Below are 18,313 nucleotides of genomic sequence, written 5' to 3' on the forward strand. Positions count from 1 at the left end.
CAAGTTGCTCCTTTGATTTTTTCTAAAATAGAATCTTTTCTTGGAAGTTTATGAGCATTACCAATTGTTGCTTCATTCATCTTCTTATAGTTAATAACCATTCTTCGTTTTTCCCTTTTAATTTCATTATTGTTTTCGACATAAAAGGCTGGAGCCGCATGATGACTTTTACTTAATCTTATAATTCCTTTTTCCAAAAGATCTCTACATTCTAATGAAAACTCTTCTCTATCTCTTGCGGAATAAGGAATTTTATTTGGAACATTTATCTCTTTTGTAGGATCTTTTAATTTAATACTTACTAATTCGTTATTTGTATTTTTAATATCTAAAGGATTTTTAGCACAAATTTTATCCAAAAGTTCTTCTATCTTTATTTCAAGATTATTTTTTGGGATATTTATTTGAAAGTATAAATTTAAATAACATGTCTCCAATATAGAGAATATTTTAAATTTTAAGATCCTATCTATAGTAGTAGTCGGTATTTTTATATGTTTTGATTTTTGATTTATTGAAGAATTGTGTGGGGCTTTTAAAACTATATATGTTAATTCTTGAATGAATGGATGATATAGCTTTAAAAAGTTATTTCCTATGATAAAATCCATTCCAGAATCTAACATATATATAGATGGAACAATGAACCTATAATTTTGAATAAAAATTTCAACCATCTCTGCTTTTTGGTCAATTTTATATATTGATTTGTCAGCTATTCTAACTCTTAATGGTTTCTTTAATTTTTTCCAATCAAGTTTTATATTTGAACTAGCAAAGCATTGTGTTGCTCCAGAATCTATGAAAGCATTTATAAACTTTTCTGTTATTTTTATAGTAATAAATGTAGCATTATTACTCAGTCTCTGAGTCTGTTTCCGAGACATATTCAAAAATATAGTCTAAGTTATCATCAGATTCTTCTAATGGTTCCATGAAACAAGACTTAGCAATTTCTATTTGTTTAGTAAGATCCTTTTTATCCTTCTTTTTCGGGCATTCATTTGCATAGTATCCTTCTTCTTGGCAATACCAACGTTTACAATTTTCTTTTTTATTCGGGCAATAGTTATTTTCTTTTCTAAAATATCTCTTTTTTCTCCAGTTTGGATAGTATTTTCTTTTTCTAAATTGATATTTTCTTTTTTTTGAAAATTTTTATTAAGACCATATTTTTGAGGTATCTCTTCATTATCCTGACAGCAAATTTTAATTATATTTGCAAATCTTTTTTGAGTTGCTTCTTGCGTACAACGTTCTTTTATTTCCTCTCTTATTGCAGAGGTTGCTCCACCAAAATTATTTTCAATTGTCCCTCTATTTATTTTTCTTATAAATCTTCCCATTATAAATTCATAAGCAGGATATGAAAGTTTTGTTATATACATACTAAGATAATGATTTTTATCTTCTTCTTTTAATTTGTAATAATGTATTCTATATTCACATATATAAGACTCCACATTACATAAATCATATATCTGAATATTAGCTAAATGGTTTTTTGCTTCTTCATATTCTTTATTATAGACTTCTTGTCTATGATCTATAATATCTTTTCCAAAAAATTCTTTATATAGAATCATCATTATATATAATATCTTATCATAAGCTGTTGTTTTTGTTTCTAATTCTTCTATTATTTGGTTTTCTATTGATGTCATATAATCTCTTATAGTTCCTTTAGTATGAAACCCTATGTAATTCCAAATGTCTCTTCCAGACAATTCACTAAGTTTTGGATTAGTAAAGGCTTCTAATAAGAAGGAATTCAACCAGTTTTCGAAAATTTCTTTTTCGTTCTTTTTACAGTCTAAATCGAGCATTCTTTCTCCTTCCATTTCCTGGATTTTAGGAACGTATTTTGACGGTATTTTTGTATATTTTGAATCTTTATTTATAAACCCTTTTTTAAAAGCATAATTATCAAAACCTGTTTCCCATTTGAATTGAGATTGATTATCCTTAGATGTTCCAGCTTCATTTTTTACTTGTATTGGAATTGCTGGTTCTTCGTCACTTGAATAATCTAGAATGTGATCTTCATTTTCTATATTTTCAGAATTTACTAATTCTTCTTCTATTTGAAAACCATGTTCCATAATATTATTTTCTTGAGCCATTTTTAATTGTTTAAAAAGTATTGTAACTTCTTCTAATTTTTTTTCAATATTCATAATTTCAATGGTGGTTTTACTTTTAAGTCTGTTATGTTGATTATATTTTGAAAATTTTCTTCTTTGGGATTCTCTTTTTCCTTATTTCTTTGAAATTTTATGGATACTAATATTTCTTCAAGCATATCTACTATAGAATTTAATTGTGGGTTAAAAGTATGATAAAGATGTGGGAAATCATTTCTATGGTAGCATTTTTTAGAAATTCCGTGTGAAAAATAAGTTTTTTCAGGTTTTTGAAGTCCTTCAATAAAACTTATAGTAAAATAAAGATTTTGAGAAAAATTATTTTGTATTGATTTTAAGAATTCGGTGTCATTACAATTAACATTGGTTAAAATAATTAATTTTTGATCTATTAATTTTGATAATTTAATTATTTCTTCCCTTAAATCTTCTAATTTACTTTTTTCCATTAGGTGACGCTTTTCTTTGTGAAGAGTTACGGTTTTAAGTGAAAAGTGTAGCTTTAGAATGTATGGTTTATACTTTGCCACGTAGCATATCTTCAAACTTTGATCTGTACCTTATATTTTACCTAATAATAATAATAGATTTTGTTTTGTATCCCACTAATCCAAATTGGTTCGCGAATCACAAGAGTTAAACTTTTTTTGGACATGGTCACATGGGTAGGGCCGAATAACCAGACCCAACAGTTGAACTTATTTTTTCTGTTGGCCCGTCCCTCATGACCTGTGTAGCCCACTATACTTTGCAAACCCAACCCAATATAACCTTAAACAAACCCATTTACCAACCAACTTAATGCGAGACCAAAAACTAGCTGTAGGAGCCAGGCCTTGGATCAATGGCAGCATCACCTGCCTCGTTGGGTACTGCACCTAGGTTCGAATCCTCAGTAAGGAATATAAACCCATCACATGTTAATAATAGTAGTGTGTGTGAGTATGTATGTTGTGTAACCTAGGATGGAATAAATCTATCAACCAAAAAAAAAAAAACTACCTGTATTATGAGGGTGTCAGAGAGCGTGAATTATGTCCTATATTTCATATTGACCCCAAGTCGATTAAAAATGTTTAATAACTTATTATGAACTAAAAATAAGATACAATCGCACCCTTTAACAAAAAGATGCTTAATTTTCGTGCAATCCTAAATGAACTATCTTAAGATTGATGCTTAATCTCATCTATTAATTCTAGGGGGTATCAAGCGCCAATTCTTGAGGGGAAATCAGGAGATTGATATCATGTATTGATGTGCATTCTCATTTCCATATTCCTCTCTCCTTTTTTTCACTTTTATGAATTCAGCACATTTTAAGTTTATGAACTTAAAGTCTACAATTGGTTCTATTTATTTAAATTTATGAGTAGCTTTCAAAGTTTACCTACAATGTCAATGTTTCTTAGACAAGCTAGCTAATGAGATTGGCTAACAGCATCTTCATGCATAACATGCACTTGCAATCACCTGTATAGACGACATGAATTCTACCACAGTTGATAAGAATCTATCCATGAAACCAAGAAATCATGGTGACCAAAAAATCTCACTCTTAAACCTATAACAAACATAAGACAAACCAAACATTGCTTTCCTACTCCTATCTGACAGTTTGAGTGGAAACACAATCACAGTAGGTATTTAATTCCGGGTAAACTCTGAACTATTTTCACCAACAAACAAAACAGCTTACCTGTTCCTTTCTTAGGGCACCTGGTCTTGCCTCTCAATCATGGAAAAGACTCCTTAATCCAACTCATTTATGTCACACTATTTTATTTCCATTTATAATGGTTTGTTCTTGGGCAATGCATTTGGCTCTGACATGATTGCATATTAATATTTAATAATTCTAGCTAAACTTCTCCGCTAGATTGTTTTGGTTATCCAAAGCAAATCTATCACTAGCCATTTATACTGCATTAACTCCTCCAAGCCAACCCTTTATTTGGTAGCGAAAAGGATAAACCTTTTACCATATCATTATTTTATTCAAATTGATCTCAGAAAAACAAACTATATCATTAATGTCCTAACCGAGTTAACCGAGTAATGCTAGAGAAAGCTAGAGAGAGAATAATATAAAATTATCTTATTCAATTAATATCTATAATTTTATGGGCAATATTTATAATTATACATTTATTGTATTTAAATATTATATATTTATTTCAGTAGTAATTAATGAATAAAAACAAAAGCCAAAAAAGACAAATTGTGACTCCCAAACTATGCTCCGAAACATTTTTGTTTTAAACTCACCAGTGCAAAGAGTATAAATCCAACTTTCTCTATCCATAACTGATAATTGATAAAATTTGTGCCATAAATAACTCTAGTAAATATATTAATAGGGTATATGTTCTTAACTTGTTCAGGTAGATTGACCTATAATGCCCATTCAGGAAGAATAAACTCATGTGGATCGCTAACAAAATTCCACCAAACAGAGTAAGACCAATATTCTGACAGACTAAGAGAAACTCAATACCTCCAAATTTTTTGGAACAGCAGCAGCTCTACCACAAAGTAGAGAAACCAAAAAAGCATTATTTCCGTTTCTTGAAGGCATTCCAAAGCAAGTAGTAGTAGTTTAGTTTATGTATAGAATCAGTCTATTAGAATGTACAAGCTGCTAAAGTTGAGATAACAAAATGCAAAACAAAAGGATTTCATTGGTACTGCATTCAGTGTTGTGATTTACATGGACAACTTGGTGGTTACCATTATTTATGTGACACTGTAAGACAAAAAAGTCAGCAAGAAGCATTGGCATCATATGATTCCCTGCATGAAGGACCAAAAAATTAGTGAGAAACAATCCACTTAGTTATTCAATTAAAATTCATAGCTGCATGCATGCAATTCCTCCAATTTACCTCATTCAGGGACATCAGGGACTTTGTAAGATTCTGCACTGACCTCACTGAGCCACAATCCAGGAAAAAGGGTCTGAAACAATAAAAAGGGAAACACATTCAAGACAGAATACAAAGCTCATAATTTGAAAGTAGCAAAACAAAACATAATTGATATCGTACATCAAGTTGCCTCTGCACAATTCTAGGCCTCTTCTTGGGCCTCCGTGGAGGCCTGGTCCCAAGCAAAACCAAGAAATCCTGTTCAATCTCTGCCTTGGACAATGAAACAGAAAACTTGGGCTTTTCTTCCGTTATCTTTTTGGGGGTCTCTATGCCCACACCAACCACCATAGCTTCAGGGATAGAATCAAGATTCTTGTGTTTTTGATCTTCACGGTGCGTCGGCGGCGGCGACTTGCACACAGCTCTTCTTGTCCTGAGATTCCATGGCCTTGCGTGGTTGTTGTTGATGGTGGTGTTGGCGACGGTACCTTCCTCAAAGATTGAAACTTTGAGCTTATCGGCGGCGTCTTTGAGATCCACCATGAGCTTCTGGCGGACGGCATCGATGTTGTCGATGTCGCCGGTGGCTGTGGCTTTGCGCTTGGTGGAAGCGAGAAACGGCGGGTCGGGATGGGATGATCGGCGATGGTGGTCGTCGGTGGAGGGGACTTTGACGCAGCGGAGGAATCTCTGGTGTCCCCATTTCAAGCAGGGCATGGAGAAGTTGTGCAGTGCCTTGGATCTTTCTGGCCCCATAGCCATGATTCCTCCTTCCTCGTACACTGTGGGAAACACTTGATCGATTAATAATTTTAGGGGTGAAAAGGTTTGGTTTTTGTTAGCGGTGTGTGCGTGTGAGAAAGAGAGAGAAAGAGAAAGAATGAAATTTTTGGGTTGGAGGAGTTGAGTGATTGATATTGTATTGTGTTGTGTCTGGAAACTCACCCGCGAAGCTTACTTCATCTCATCTCTTTATATTTATATATACATGCGTCTATGCCTCATTGGAAGAAAGAGAGGGAGGTAACGTTCCCTTCGAGTTGGGCTTGCCAAACAACATGCTTTCTATTCCTAAGATAAAGCAACCGCATTATGGCGCATGGATTGTTTGGTAATTTAAAGGTATTTAAGTTGTGTTTAGTAATGCCATTTGAAGAGGATTTAGGATTTGTTTGGTCATCTTTTAAAAAAATTTTTTTTGAGTTATTTTTTTAAAAAATTTTATAAAAAAATAAAAATAATTTTATATTTAGATATTTTTTGTAAAAAAATCTTTTTATTTATTAATTATGTTTAGATAAAAAGATATAAAAAATTTATTTATTTATTTATTATATAAAAAATATCTTTTTTTTCAAAACAAAAACTTAAAAAAAAAATACAAATTACAACTTCTAAAAAAAGATATTTTTTATTTTTTTAATGTTTTTAAACAAACACTTAAAATTGGACCTCAAAGTAATTGTGATCAGAGGCTTGACTTCAACTTCCTGAGACTTAGCTGCACCTATTGCAGCGTGATTTAGCTTAGGCTATTTGTTTCTTCTTTTCTTTATTTTTATTTCAGCACCAAAAACAGACATGCCATTTGAATTTATATATTGAAATTGATTTTAAAAATGTGGTGACGCATAGTAGGACATGTAAGCGTTACAAATACGTGGGTGTGCAGGTGAATGCCGCAATGTAGTTTTTATTTTTTAATTAGTCAATTGTGATGAACTTGTGAGTATTTATTTAAGAGGCAATGACACGAATATCTGCTAAATGAAGAATCATTTAGGAGCCAGGTTGATCGGAAGCTAATAAGATTAAGATGCTGAAGGGATGGCTCGTGCTCACACCGAGTTGGAAGTGAAACACACAAGACCAGACACTTTGCCGTTGCCATGGCTCGCTTTAAACTCGTTTTATTAATACAAACACCTCCGGGAAAAAAAAAAAAAGAATCCTCAAAATAGAGGCCCTAATGTTCTTGAGATTATGTGGAAATTTCGTAGCAACAACAGTTCTGACTTCTGAGCCACCAACTCAACGATTGAGTGGACCACCCATGGCGTTGCCAGGTGCCACCTCCTATTTTTGCACACTTCAACTCTCAATAGAGAGAGAGACAGACAGGATGTGTTAGATCAATTTTTGAAGAAATATTTTTAATATCACAATGCGCGCCTACTAGTCAGGGAAGTTGGATAAGAATTCCTTAGCGTGATTAGAGCGCTGTTAATGATAAAGAGAAACGAGGATGGATGGAATGCAAGAATTTACATTGCAGATTGAACATGATCTGTACACAGCGCTACATGATTAACTAATTAGGTGCTTCTATCTCTACTCTCTAAACTCTAGCTTACGACAGCTCATAAAAGGATCTAAAATGTCTGCATGGAAGTGACTCAGATTATGTATAAGACCAAACGATAACCAGGTTGGTTCCTGGTTTTAGGGAAAATTTGGTTTGGCTATACAAATATTTACAAACACGCTGTCAAAATTAGCACACTAAGAGTAAGAGCAGCTGGAATTTGATTCCTCACCCTTAATCACCCGGGTATTGTAAGAGCCACAAAATCCACATTTGTGGTATAACCAATGGAAGCGTGAAGTGCCCTTTTTGTCACAGTCATGGCAGAGTATGTCCTGCATTGCCATTACAAAACTTAGTTAACTTGCAATATACTTAAAAATTATTTGCTGGTGAACTTCAATACCACACTGCTTTCTTCCGTAGAATCCACATTAACTTTGGAGAGGAATGAAGTGAAGAGTAACAAGAAAAAAGTGTTCACCTGACACCGGTCCTTATACTCTTCAGGAAGATCCTCAGTAGCCAATAGTGCGTCAAGCATGCCAAAATAAACCTGGGTAGACGGAGAAACAGCTAAGCATGGCTTATCCTTAATAGTTCCAACCCAATACCCTTCAACGAGTACAACTGAGACCCCCACAAATGGTTGATATGGTAATCAAAATTTGGTTTTGTTAATTTAGAAAAGGAAATAATATTAGCATAGATTTGTTATAACTTGGTGAATACCTTCCAGGATTTACTTTGTTCAAGCTTAGCAAAAATGAGAGTTTAATTTAACTAAATTATGCAGAAAACTTCAATGAATGCAAAAAGATATATTAAATGGAAGAAAATCTTCTTACCGCCATATCTCCCAATGACTTGCTGCAGATCGGACATGTGTAGTGACTACAAGTGTATGCCTAACATATTATAACGAAGTATAAGATTGAATCCACAAATCTTTGAGATATTTTATATAATTTCCCCCCTTTTGTTTAGGGAGGGAACTAAAGACTCTATAATAGGCATGTTAAACAGACCTGAAAGCAAGCAGAATGCATATAATGGCCACAAGGCAGAGCTCTAACTGGAGCACTTGACGTGAATAAATCATCACAACAAATTGGGCAATTCATTTCTAAGCCTTTTTCCAGGCACTTATGTGATTGTGATCTTATGCCCAAGCAGCAATTGCATTTCATGCAATGGAAATAATCAATCCCAAGCCCTCGTCCGACACGGCATATGTTGCAAAATGGGCAATGATATACATTCCTGAAAATGAATGATCCAATAAATAAATAACAACTTTAGGTAATTAAGTATAAATATGTTCATTTCTTTGTGATAGTACTGAAAGAATTAAATTTATGTTTTTCGAAATATTGATATATCCTCGGATTATCCCTCCCTTTTCAGGAGAAGAGGTGATTTTGTCTCACGAAATCTGTTCTCTGAAACCTCCACAAGTCAAATTGCTTTATGGTGTAACTTTTGCCACTAAAACACTAATAAATTGTAAACTTCAAGCAACAAATTGGCCCATGGCATTTATTCTGATTCCACACATATGGGAAACAAAATAGAAATTTTAATTCTAAAGATTTTGGATTTAAAGTAAGAACAAAAAATTACCTTTCATCATCAAAAAATTTGCATATGTTGCAATAGTATTTTGCCATTGAAAGTTCGTTACATGAAGGTGTCATGCATTTAGGCCCTATCGGCTGTATATTCAGGCAGCGCATACACATCATTTCTGATGTTGCTTTTCTGCAATAATCAAGCAGATGGTTAGATGTATGTACTACCAGTCTACCATAAAGTAAAAAAAAATCGTATCAGAAAATTACCTATCCATTGAGTGATCGCTCACATTGTCATGACAAAATCTGCAAGTAACTAACTTGCCACAACATGCAGCTCGTAGCTTACAATTTCTCTTATAGTGCTCACACCCATACACATGTTTATCAGGGTTCCGAAATGATGGTGACTGCCCTTCTATTTGTTCACCATTAGATGCTACTTCAGTTATGGCTTTCAGTGATTTCTGCTGAGCAGCTATCCAACGACTACAGTACACAAATAGCTAATCAATGAGTGTATGTTCATGAGGAAAAGGCAAGGTGCTATAAATAAAGCTAGGTTTAAATAAAACCAGAGAATTATGCTCACTTATACAGACCTTGTCATCAGATTCTGCACAAGGTATGCCTTTCTCCTTGGATCAAGAGTTGAATCACGATAAACCTTTCGGATCTCTGACTCAAGTTCATTCTGGTTCATCCGGAATATGTCTTTCCAACCAGGCTTGAACATTTGATCATTATGGTCCAAGCTTTCTTGATATTCAGCACCTAAGAATGAACAATACCAATCTATAATATTAATATCTATCATACAATTTCCATAAAACATGGAAGAAACTAAAGCTCAATATAAACCTCTTCGAGAAGTGTTATGATCTGATGTTTCTATCTGTGTTATAGGTGCTGGACTATCTTTCCAGCATTCAGTGAGCCATTCATTGAACATAGTGTTTTTAGTTGCCTGCTTCCATGTGTCCATCATTTTGTTCTGTTCATCTTGAGTAAGTGCGGAAGTTACCCATGGCAACATTGATTGGAGAACTTCAGCTCCAGTTGTTCCAATTATCCGTCCCACTATCTTGTCCTGTTCTTCTACAGTGAAATGTTTCCCAAATAATGGCCACAGTTCACACTCCTCCCTGAAAAGATGATGATCCAGAGTAACCCTTATGGATTTGCACATTCCTTGAAGCTTAGTCGCGAGTTCATTATACTTTTTAATATTCTCACTACCCTTGGAATCAGATGTTCTAAAATTACTTTCACTTAAGTTCTCTGGCATATGGTTCATCTGCAAGGCTTCGTGAAGCATAGAAAGCTCAGAAAGAACGCAGGAAATATCCTCAAATAATTGTTCTTCCTGCTTATGGTCCAGCATGTATGAATGACTCACATTATGAAGTGCCTCTTTTGACTCCAATGCTGGAAATACTATATCATCTTCTGCATTACTATGAGCTCTATATAAGCCCCATAAAAGACGAAATCTTCCACTAAATTGCCGAAGAACTATCTCATCACCATTACTCAGCTTTCCAGATTCAACATCTAGATACTCCAAGTCTTTTCGTATAGCTTTGTGGAAACTAAATATGGTATCAATTGGTCTTTGTGCAGATCCAACATCAGATGAGCTGCTTTCTGTTTCCCATACAAAAAGACTGGAATTAAGAGATGGGGCAGAAGAGTTGAAAGACAAGGACCGCAAGGACTTGGCTGTAGAAATAGAACTCAACCCCAAATTGTTACTGTTTACTCCTAAACCTGGCACACAAGACCGAGTAGCAAAACATTGTTTTTGGACATTTTCAGTCTCTGGATTTTCAGTGATATCTCCATGGTTGTGGGACTCTAATAGGTTTCGCTTGAATGACTTTCTGTTCCCATCTGATTTGTCTAATACTAAACAATCTCTTACAGATGATGCGGAAGCACAAGCGCAGGATGGCCAAGCAATGTTTTCTTCAATATCAGAAAGTCTTTGAACAGGACAGCAACCTGACGCACCGGAAGACAAACATAGACCTTCAATACGAGCCTTGCAAGCCCACCCAGAGAAGAGTGTAACTATAGCAGAATCCATTTCTGGAGCTGAAACAGATAGGGATATTGTCAGATATAGAAATTTGTTTTTGGATGAAAAATTGTCGGAAGAAATTGTGAAATTTCATTTCTTTAAGCAGGCAAATATATTAAAATAGACATATAACCTGCCAACTGCATGTTTCTCAGAAACATCTTTGTTTCTTCTGCAGTTAATGATCCTACCAACCATGGAAGAACGCGCTCAATCAATTTCAGAGGCATCATGCACAAGCTTTGATACAGAAGTTCGCATTGCCTTTTAAAGCTAAAGTGCTTTCTTGCAAGTGGAAGGACCTACAGAATAGATCAATTAAGCGCATTTAATGTTCCTTGAAAGGTAACTTGTGTTGCAACTATCTTGTCAAAATCACAGAATAAAATTTAATTATGCACTATGAAACAAAAACTCAGTGTCACACTTATGATAAAATTCGGTTAATTAACTGATAGATACGAGAATTGGCCATATTTATCAACTTTGAACATATGATGCATATCCCACAAACCAAATATATCAATCTTTATGTTGCCAAATAAAATCAAATTTGCTAACTAATTCCGAATGTCCAACAAACACCTCCAAACATTATCACATAAACATTTATGACTCACCTGAACTTCTTCATTATGGAAATGTCTCTCTATGGTTTCCATTATATGATCAGCATGTGAGCATAACTTTGAAAAGAATTCAACTTCTGAATTAGATGTTGCTCCTTCACTTTGAATACCTTCAATCAAACACCGGAAGTCATTAAACTGGCTTTCTTCTTCAGCATGCTCCTGAAAAAATGACAATTCTCCATCTACTGCTGGAAAAATAACTTTGTCCTCAGCAATACTGCATTCCCAGTAATAAATAATCAATATTTCAGACATGGAAGGTTGTCTTTACTATTCATATAACATCAGATTTACAATACTATAAGTTTGCAGAAAAAATACATACAGAACCATGAATCAAGTATGGAAATTTTTAAAAGAAATATAATTGGGTAAGCTACACTAAGGTGATACCTATGAAATATACAAACTTCAGCAATGAACTGCAATCTTTGATTAAAAGAGGATAGATTTGTAAAATCCCCTGAACATTGTATCTTTCTGGTCTCCACTGCTAACTCACTTAGCTCTTTTCTAATTGCATTATGCCAGAGCAATATTTCATCTATAGGATGTGATCCAATGGCATCAGAGTCATCCAGGGTAGATCCAGAATATTTCCTTTTTCCAGTTGATGGGCTACTACTAGATTGAACTTGAGAATGTTTTACACAACTGTCAACTGTGTTAACACTGCTTCTCCCTTCCATCCACTTGAAAATAACCTTCAATAAGCAAGAATTGTATATATTATAATCACATATCAGCTTCAACCCATAAAGCAACATTAACAAGAAAAGGAATCAGCAATGCATTATACAGAATTTAAAATTTAAAACCACACCTTTTGAAGAAGCTTTTCCTCTGGAACTATCTTGATTAAGCAATTCTGCAAATCCAGTCGTTCATCAGGTGATATGGATCTTGAAAGCCATGGAAGAAATTCTGTCATCATGTTCACGGGAATACTGCAAAGAAACTGCCAAACTAAAGATGCCTGCTCCTCGAGAGAGAACTTCTCAATAAGCAAAGGAAATACCTGATATCACCCAAGAAAAGGGAGAAAATTAAATTCAGACACATCCAAAAGGATTTCTACTTACTCAGTTTTACAAATTCCCCTTGCATTGGAATATACGTGAATTCTTAATTCAATTTCTTCCTGAAATCAACTTTAGCTGTAAGTTTTATAGAAAATACTTCTTACCAGACCAAATGTTAACAGCTTAAAGATTTTTGGATAGAAGTAATGTACAAAGTTAATAAGTAAATTTGGCTTTAGTCATATTTACTAATATCACATTAAAGGTTCAATAATTTGAATGTGTTGATGTTAGTCGATGGCACCATATCACTCTGAGCCCCAAACTTAAGGGTACTATCATCCCATTTGGCCAGCTATTTAATACAACAACCCCTAAACCCCATGCTATGCTCAGAACCAACGCGAGTCCAAACAAGGGATGGGCACAAAAATTTTCCTGTATTGGGTCATTTCTACTGGACAAGTGAAGTAAATAATTTTTAAAACCCAAAATAAAAACACGTGTCCTAGAATTTATTAAACCTCTCATCATAAGATTAATTTGGCTCTAAGTTCCACCACATTGGCCAATTTGGCATCCTCCCACATTCCAAGATTTAAGAATAGTATTTAAATTCCTTTTAGAATAAGGAGGATCCCTTATTCTCTAATCTCTTTGTAGCCTGTCATTTTCTCATCATTTTAATGAATGTCTTGTTTAATCAAAGAAGCAACATTAGTACCTTTAGGATGAAGAATGTCAAAAAGTAAGTCCATTTTGCTATTGCCTTAATCTGGATTTATCTTATAAGGTCCAAGTGGAAATTCAAGGTAAGGACTAGTAAACAAACTTATACCTGCTCCTCTTCCTTTGCCATGTGTTGACTAACTGACGTCTGCAAAGCTCCTGTGCAGGATGCTAACTCTCTAGCAAAACTTTCATCGTTGTGGGTGGAAGAATTTAGCAGCTCAAATAGATGATCAAAAAGATTGTTTTCACCTTTGTGTTCAAGAGAATATGTCTTTGCAACATTCTTCACACGTATATCAAGGGCTGGAAAAATCACCTATATTCCAGAATAATATATTTCACTCAGATGTTCAAAAGCTTTAACCATAGCCGAACAGGATTGATGCAGACAAATTAACAGAATACTCTTTGCCAAAAGTATGAAGGTGTCAAGTAAAGCAATAACAGAAGATTAAGAAATTGCTAAACAACACCTGTTTCTTTTTCCTCCTACTAAGTCTTTCCAAGAGCAATAATAGAAGATTAAGGAGAAACACAGCAACAAATCAAGCGATTTCGGACATGAAAAACTAGAAAAGCATAATCGCTGGCGGCAGCAATTACGAAATTGCTCCCCCTGTTATCATAAATATTGAAGCTAGTTATCATACCAGTAGAAATGAGCTTTCATTGAGCTAGACCACAGTTTGACCTAAATATATGAAGAGGAAATGGCAGAGAGACAGAGAACACACAAACAAGAGCACCATTTGGATTCTGTATCGAAAAATGTAATCAGCTATAAAACTTAATTTTCTACACCATTTCTATCTGCAAGGGGAATTCAAAGACACAGTCCAAAAACGAAAAAACTCCGAAAAAAAACAAACCGAAGGCAAGATTTGCACCTCGTCTTCGGCATTGGAGTGGTGCCTGTACATGGAGCTGAGGAAATGGTAGCGCTGGGAGATAGGCTGGATATCGGAGGAGTTGCCGGTGGCGAATGCCATGGCGAGACGGTGCAGCGCGTCTAGCTCGTTCCGAATCGCCTTGTGGAAGAACAAGAAAATCAAAATGGGCGAGTCTACCAGCTTAGAGCACTTGACGCTGCCACTGAGCGCCGTCGAGGAGGAAGTGGAGGACGAATCAACCTTGTCGATGGAATTGGAGAGCACCGCCAGTCCTCCGCCTCCATCCAAGTGCTTCAGCCCCGCCGAAAACGGCGTCGTCATGTGTTATTTTCCCTTTCGTTATTCCTTTGAGAATTCTGTTCTGTTGGAGCTTATTTATTTTGCGGGGAAGATTGGCGTGCAGTGTGTGTGACACATGAAAGGGAAGGGAGCGCGAGAGAGAAAGAGGGTGTTTATGGAGGGAGAGGTTGTTAGTTTGTTGTGTTTGTGTGTGAAACTAAAAATGTAAATGATGGTGGGAGCGACCAGGAGAAGGCGGGGTTCATGCCGATAAGGGGAGGAGTGTCTGCGATATACCACTGCCACTGCGACCGAGGGGCCAACCCAATGCTTGTGGGCCCCATGCCACGTCACATCCATTTCCCACGCTGGACATTTCACCACCTTCCTCGTATTTTATATTTATTATTAATTAACAAATTCTCAATTAATTCCTACTTTCATCTGTGCACTTAAGAATAAGAAATTAATTTACGCCGTGATATTAATATGCTAACAAGAAATGTGAGAGAATTAGTCGTTATTTAAAAATGTGATTTAAAAATACATTAATAAATTATTAAATTAAAAAATTAAATTAATAATTAAAAATAATAAATTATATTAGTTCTTGAAATTTTTTTATTTATATTAAAATTTATATGATAATTGTTTATTGATTTAAAAGTTAAAACTCAAACTTATAAAATTTTTTGAATAATATTTATAATAAAATTAGGCACCCAAGTGCCTATAAAGTTTTCGATTAAGTTATTGCTTGTTTTTTCTTTTTCGTATTTATGTAGACAACTCTTTTTTTGTTGTAATTTTTTTATTTCTTCATTCTTCGATATTATTATCGTTATCGTCTTTAACTTTTTTTATAAATATTTAAAAAATTAGAGTATAAAATTGTATAAAGGGAGTGTTGAGCGGCTAAAGGGAGCACGAACATAAGCTGAGTGTGGCAGAGATGAAGATGTTGAGATGGATGAGTGGTCATACGCGATTGGATAAAATAAAGAATGAAGATATAAGGGAGAGAGTTGCAGTAGCACCCATTGTGAAAAATATGGTTGAATCGCGTCCCAGGTGATTTGGACATGTGAGAAAAAGACCGATAGAACATCCAGTCAGGAGGGTGGATGAGATGGAAGATGGACAAATGGCGAAAAGGCAGAGGAAGACCTAAGAAGACCATCCATGAGGTGGTCAAACGAGATCTACATGTAAACGATCTCTCTGTAGACATGATACATGACAGAGCACAATGTCATCGTTTGATTCATGTAGCCGACCCCACTTAGTGGGACAAGACTTTGTTGTTGTTGTTGTTTGTATAAAAATTGTATGCACATCACATAAATTTTAGTGCACAATATAAAAATTTTAGTATACAACATAATTTTTTAAAAGATTACATACTTAAAATATTTACACTCAACTAACAAAATACACACATCACATAAATTTTGGTATATAATACAAAAATTTTGGTGCATAGCATAAAAATTTTAATGTGTAGTATAAAATAGTTTAAAAGACTACATAATTAAAATATTGATTCACTCAACTAACAAAATATATTTACAATAAAAATTTAATTATGTATTATGTATAAAAATTTTGATATTATATACAAATATTTATGTGTTATATATAAAAAAAATTTATACTATATACAAAATTTTGTGTTATATTAATAAATTTTTATTCTTTCTAACAAAAAAGTTTATGATACAGAAAAAATAAAAAAAATAATAATATATGTGCACAATTTTTTTTAGATTTATTATATCAATTTAATTAGATTTAATTATAAAAATACTTATAAATATAATACCACATTAATATTTACGGCAGCGAGAATGGTGACCATACACACGTGCTAGTGGCGAAGTCTATAACGAAACGCAACCTTACAAGAAGAGAAATATAAAAGGCTAGGGTTTGAAAGGTTCTTTGAAGAGCTGAATGATGATAGACTTTAGGAATGTTTCTTTCATGGTCAAAAACATGAGGTTTGAAATGATGATAAATGCTAGAAGACAAACGAAAATGTATGAAATAAAGTAAAGTACATTTCAATAAAAATGAAATATCACTTGCAAATTATATTCGATTAAGGAAATGGATATATCGAAAATCTCATAAGTTCGGTTTCTTACGTTATATTTTAAAAAAAAAACTATTTATAAGAGAATAAAAATAATTTAAATTAATTTAAAATAATTTAATTGTGTATTTATTTATTATTGTTAAAATAGATATATAATATTAAATATAATAAATAAATATGTAATTATAAATAGTATATATATAAAATTATAAATATTAAATTAAATAAAATAATTTTAAATTATTATTTTCCTAACCTTCCTGTATTTTTAAGCAAATTGAGGTGTAACCTAAGTATATAATTGTGTAAGCTAAGCTTTTAGAATATTACACGACTTCCAGCAGAAAACAAGATCATCATATTCCTGGGTGTGTGTATATATATATTCTGAAATGTATCATATATTGTTGGCTTGACATTCTTAGTATCTGAATCGTTTCAATCTTGGTGGGATCTTGCATTCATGGTGTGGACTGTGGAAAACACATTTGTTAGGCTTTAGAATCCACCGGAAAGGGAAAAAAAACTTTTGTTTTTTTTAAAAAAATATTACATAGTTATCATAATTTATTATTTTTTATTATCAGTTAATTATTAATATTTAAAAATATAAAATAAAATATATTATTGAATTATTATTTTACAAAACTAAGGGTTAGTTTAGATTGGCTTTTAAAAAAATATACTTATTTTTTTATCTTTTAATTTTTTTTAATCGATAAAAATTATTTTACATTTGAATAAATTTTAAAAATTTTTTTTAAGTATTAAAAATGTCTTTTGTTTTTATTTTTTTAAATAAAATATTGCTAACTTTTAAAAAAAGTAAATAATTGTTTTTTTAATAAAAGTATTTTTTTAAAAGATGTATTTAAATAGATTTTAAATTGAATAAAAATATTTTATTACAAAAACTTTTTAACTAAAAAAACTAATTCAAATTAATACTAAAAAATTAAATTAATAATTAATTAATAGACAAAAATAATAAATTCTAAATTCCTTAACATTTTTCTTTTTAGGGTTTAGTTTAATATAATAGCACATAACTTAAAATAGCTCTATAAAGAATATTACTTTTGGATACAATTCATCAAGAAATGATCCCACGAAGACATGGTTAATAATTAACCTATGTGTTTGTTGGTGGGAAGTCAAGATCAGGTTGTTAGTTTTAGGGGAAAACAGCAGCATAAATACAAAGAAGTAAAGGGCACAAGGAGACACGAGAAAAAAGTGTGGCTTATATAGGTTGGCATTTGAAAGAGGCATGTCAACCCTCTCTTCCCTTTGGATAACACATGCCTCCTTAAATAACTCCTTTATTAATTTCTACCTTCATAACTGCCACATGTTACAAAAAGAATTAGAGAAAAGTAGTACTTTGTTTACAAAATAGAGACGAAAAAAAAAAGAAGAGAAATTCCTTGGTGTTTTGTAGAGCAAAATTAGTAATTTGTTCTATTCTTTTCTATATTTGTCATAGTATAATAAGTTTTTATACTATTTTAAATAAAGAAATTTTTTAAAATTTAAAAAGTAAGTAACTATAGTAAATAATATAAAGACAAATTATTATTCTTAAGTGTAATCAATGCAAACAGAACAAATAATTGATTTTGCTCTCAAAATATCCTATGAATTTTCGAAAAACAAAGTTATTTCTTTCTACTTTTATTCTATC

The 18,313-nt window shown here is 33.0% G+C and overlaps 2 protein-coding genes across 3 annotated transcripts; both read right to left on the minus strand.

Annotated features, from left to right (window-relative positions):
* Positions 1–4,805: 4,805 nt before the first annotated feature.
* On the minus strand, positions 4,806–6,103 carry LOC112790305 (uncharacterized). Its single transcript, XM_025832635.3, has 3 exons — positions 5,192–6,103; positions 5,030–5,102; positions 4,806–4,937 (listed from the first exon to the last, which is right to left on the minus strand). The coding sequence occupies exons 1-2, from the start codon at positions 5,774–5,776 to the stop codon at positions 5,031–5,033; spliced, it is 657 nt and encodes a 218-aa protein (XP_025688420.1). The 5' UTR covers positions 5,777–6,103; the 3' UTR covers positions 4,806–4,937; position 5,030.
* A 1,157-nt stretch (positions 6,104–7,260) lies between these two features.
* LOC112790306 (zinc finger protein BRUTUS) lies at positions 7,261–14,797 on the minus strand. 2 transcript variants are annotated; one of them, XM_025832636.3, is made up of 14 exons: positions 14,250–14,797; positions 13,469–13,678; positions 12,432–12,626; positions 12,002–12,312; positions 11,597–11,825; positions 11,110–11,278; positions 9,755–10,990; positions 9,496–9,667; positions 9,161–9,382; positions 8,943–9,080; positions 8,348–8,582; positions 8,168–8,227; positions 7,804–7,875; positions 7,261–7,654 (listed from the first exon to the last, which is right to left on the minus strand). In XM_025832636.3, exons 1-14 carry the CDS (start codon positions 14,571–14,573, stop codon positions 7,517–7,519), a joined length of 3,711 nt encoding a protein of 1,236 aa, XP_025688421.1. In that variant the 5' UTR covers positions 14,574–14,797; the 3' UTR covers positions 7,261–7,516. The 2 variants fall into 2 exon arrangements, with proteins under 2 accessions (XP_025688421.1, XP_072088924.1); XM_072232823.1 differs by having other exon boundaries at positions 14,013–14,794.
* Between the last annotated feature and the right edge of the window lie 3,516 nt (positions 14,798–18,313).

This window comes from Arachis hypogaea, chromosome 3 (assembly GCF_003086295.3).
Source record: "Arachis hypogaea cultivar Tifrunner chromosome 3, arahy.Tifrunner.gnm2.J5K5, whole genome shotgun sequence".
NCBI classification, from domain to species: Eukaryota; Viridiplantae; Streptophyta; class Magnoliopsida; order Fabales; family Fabaceae; genus Arachis; species Arachis hypogaea.

Bases quoted from the DNA above. Each gene is read 5' to 3' on its own strand.
- LOC112790306 (XM_025832636.3), bottom strand. From the start codon at position 14,573: ATGACGACGCCGTTTTCGGCGGGGCTGAAGCACTTGGATGGAGGCGGA. The intron at 12,627-13,468 runs GTATAAGTTTGT...GGGTGATATCAG, and splicing joins TGGCAAAGGAAGAGGAGCAG to GTATTTCCTTTGCTTATTGA. The intron at 11,279-11,596 runs GTGAGTCATAAA...TCTATTCTGTAG, and splicing joins TCCATAATGAAGAAGTTCAG to GTCCTTCCACTTGCAAGAAA.
- LOC112790305 (XM_025832635.3), bottom strand. From the start codon at position 5,776: ATGGCTATGGGGCCAGAAAGATCCAAGGCACTGCACAACTTCTCCATG. The intron at 5,103-5,191 runs GTACGATATCAA...TTATTGTTTCAG, and splicing joins TTGTGCAGAGGCAACTTGAT to ACCCTTTTTCCTGGATTGTG.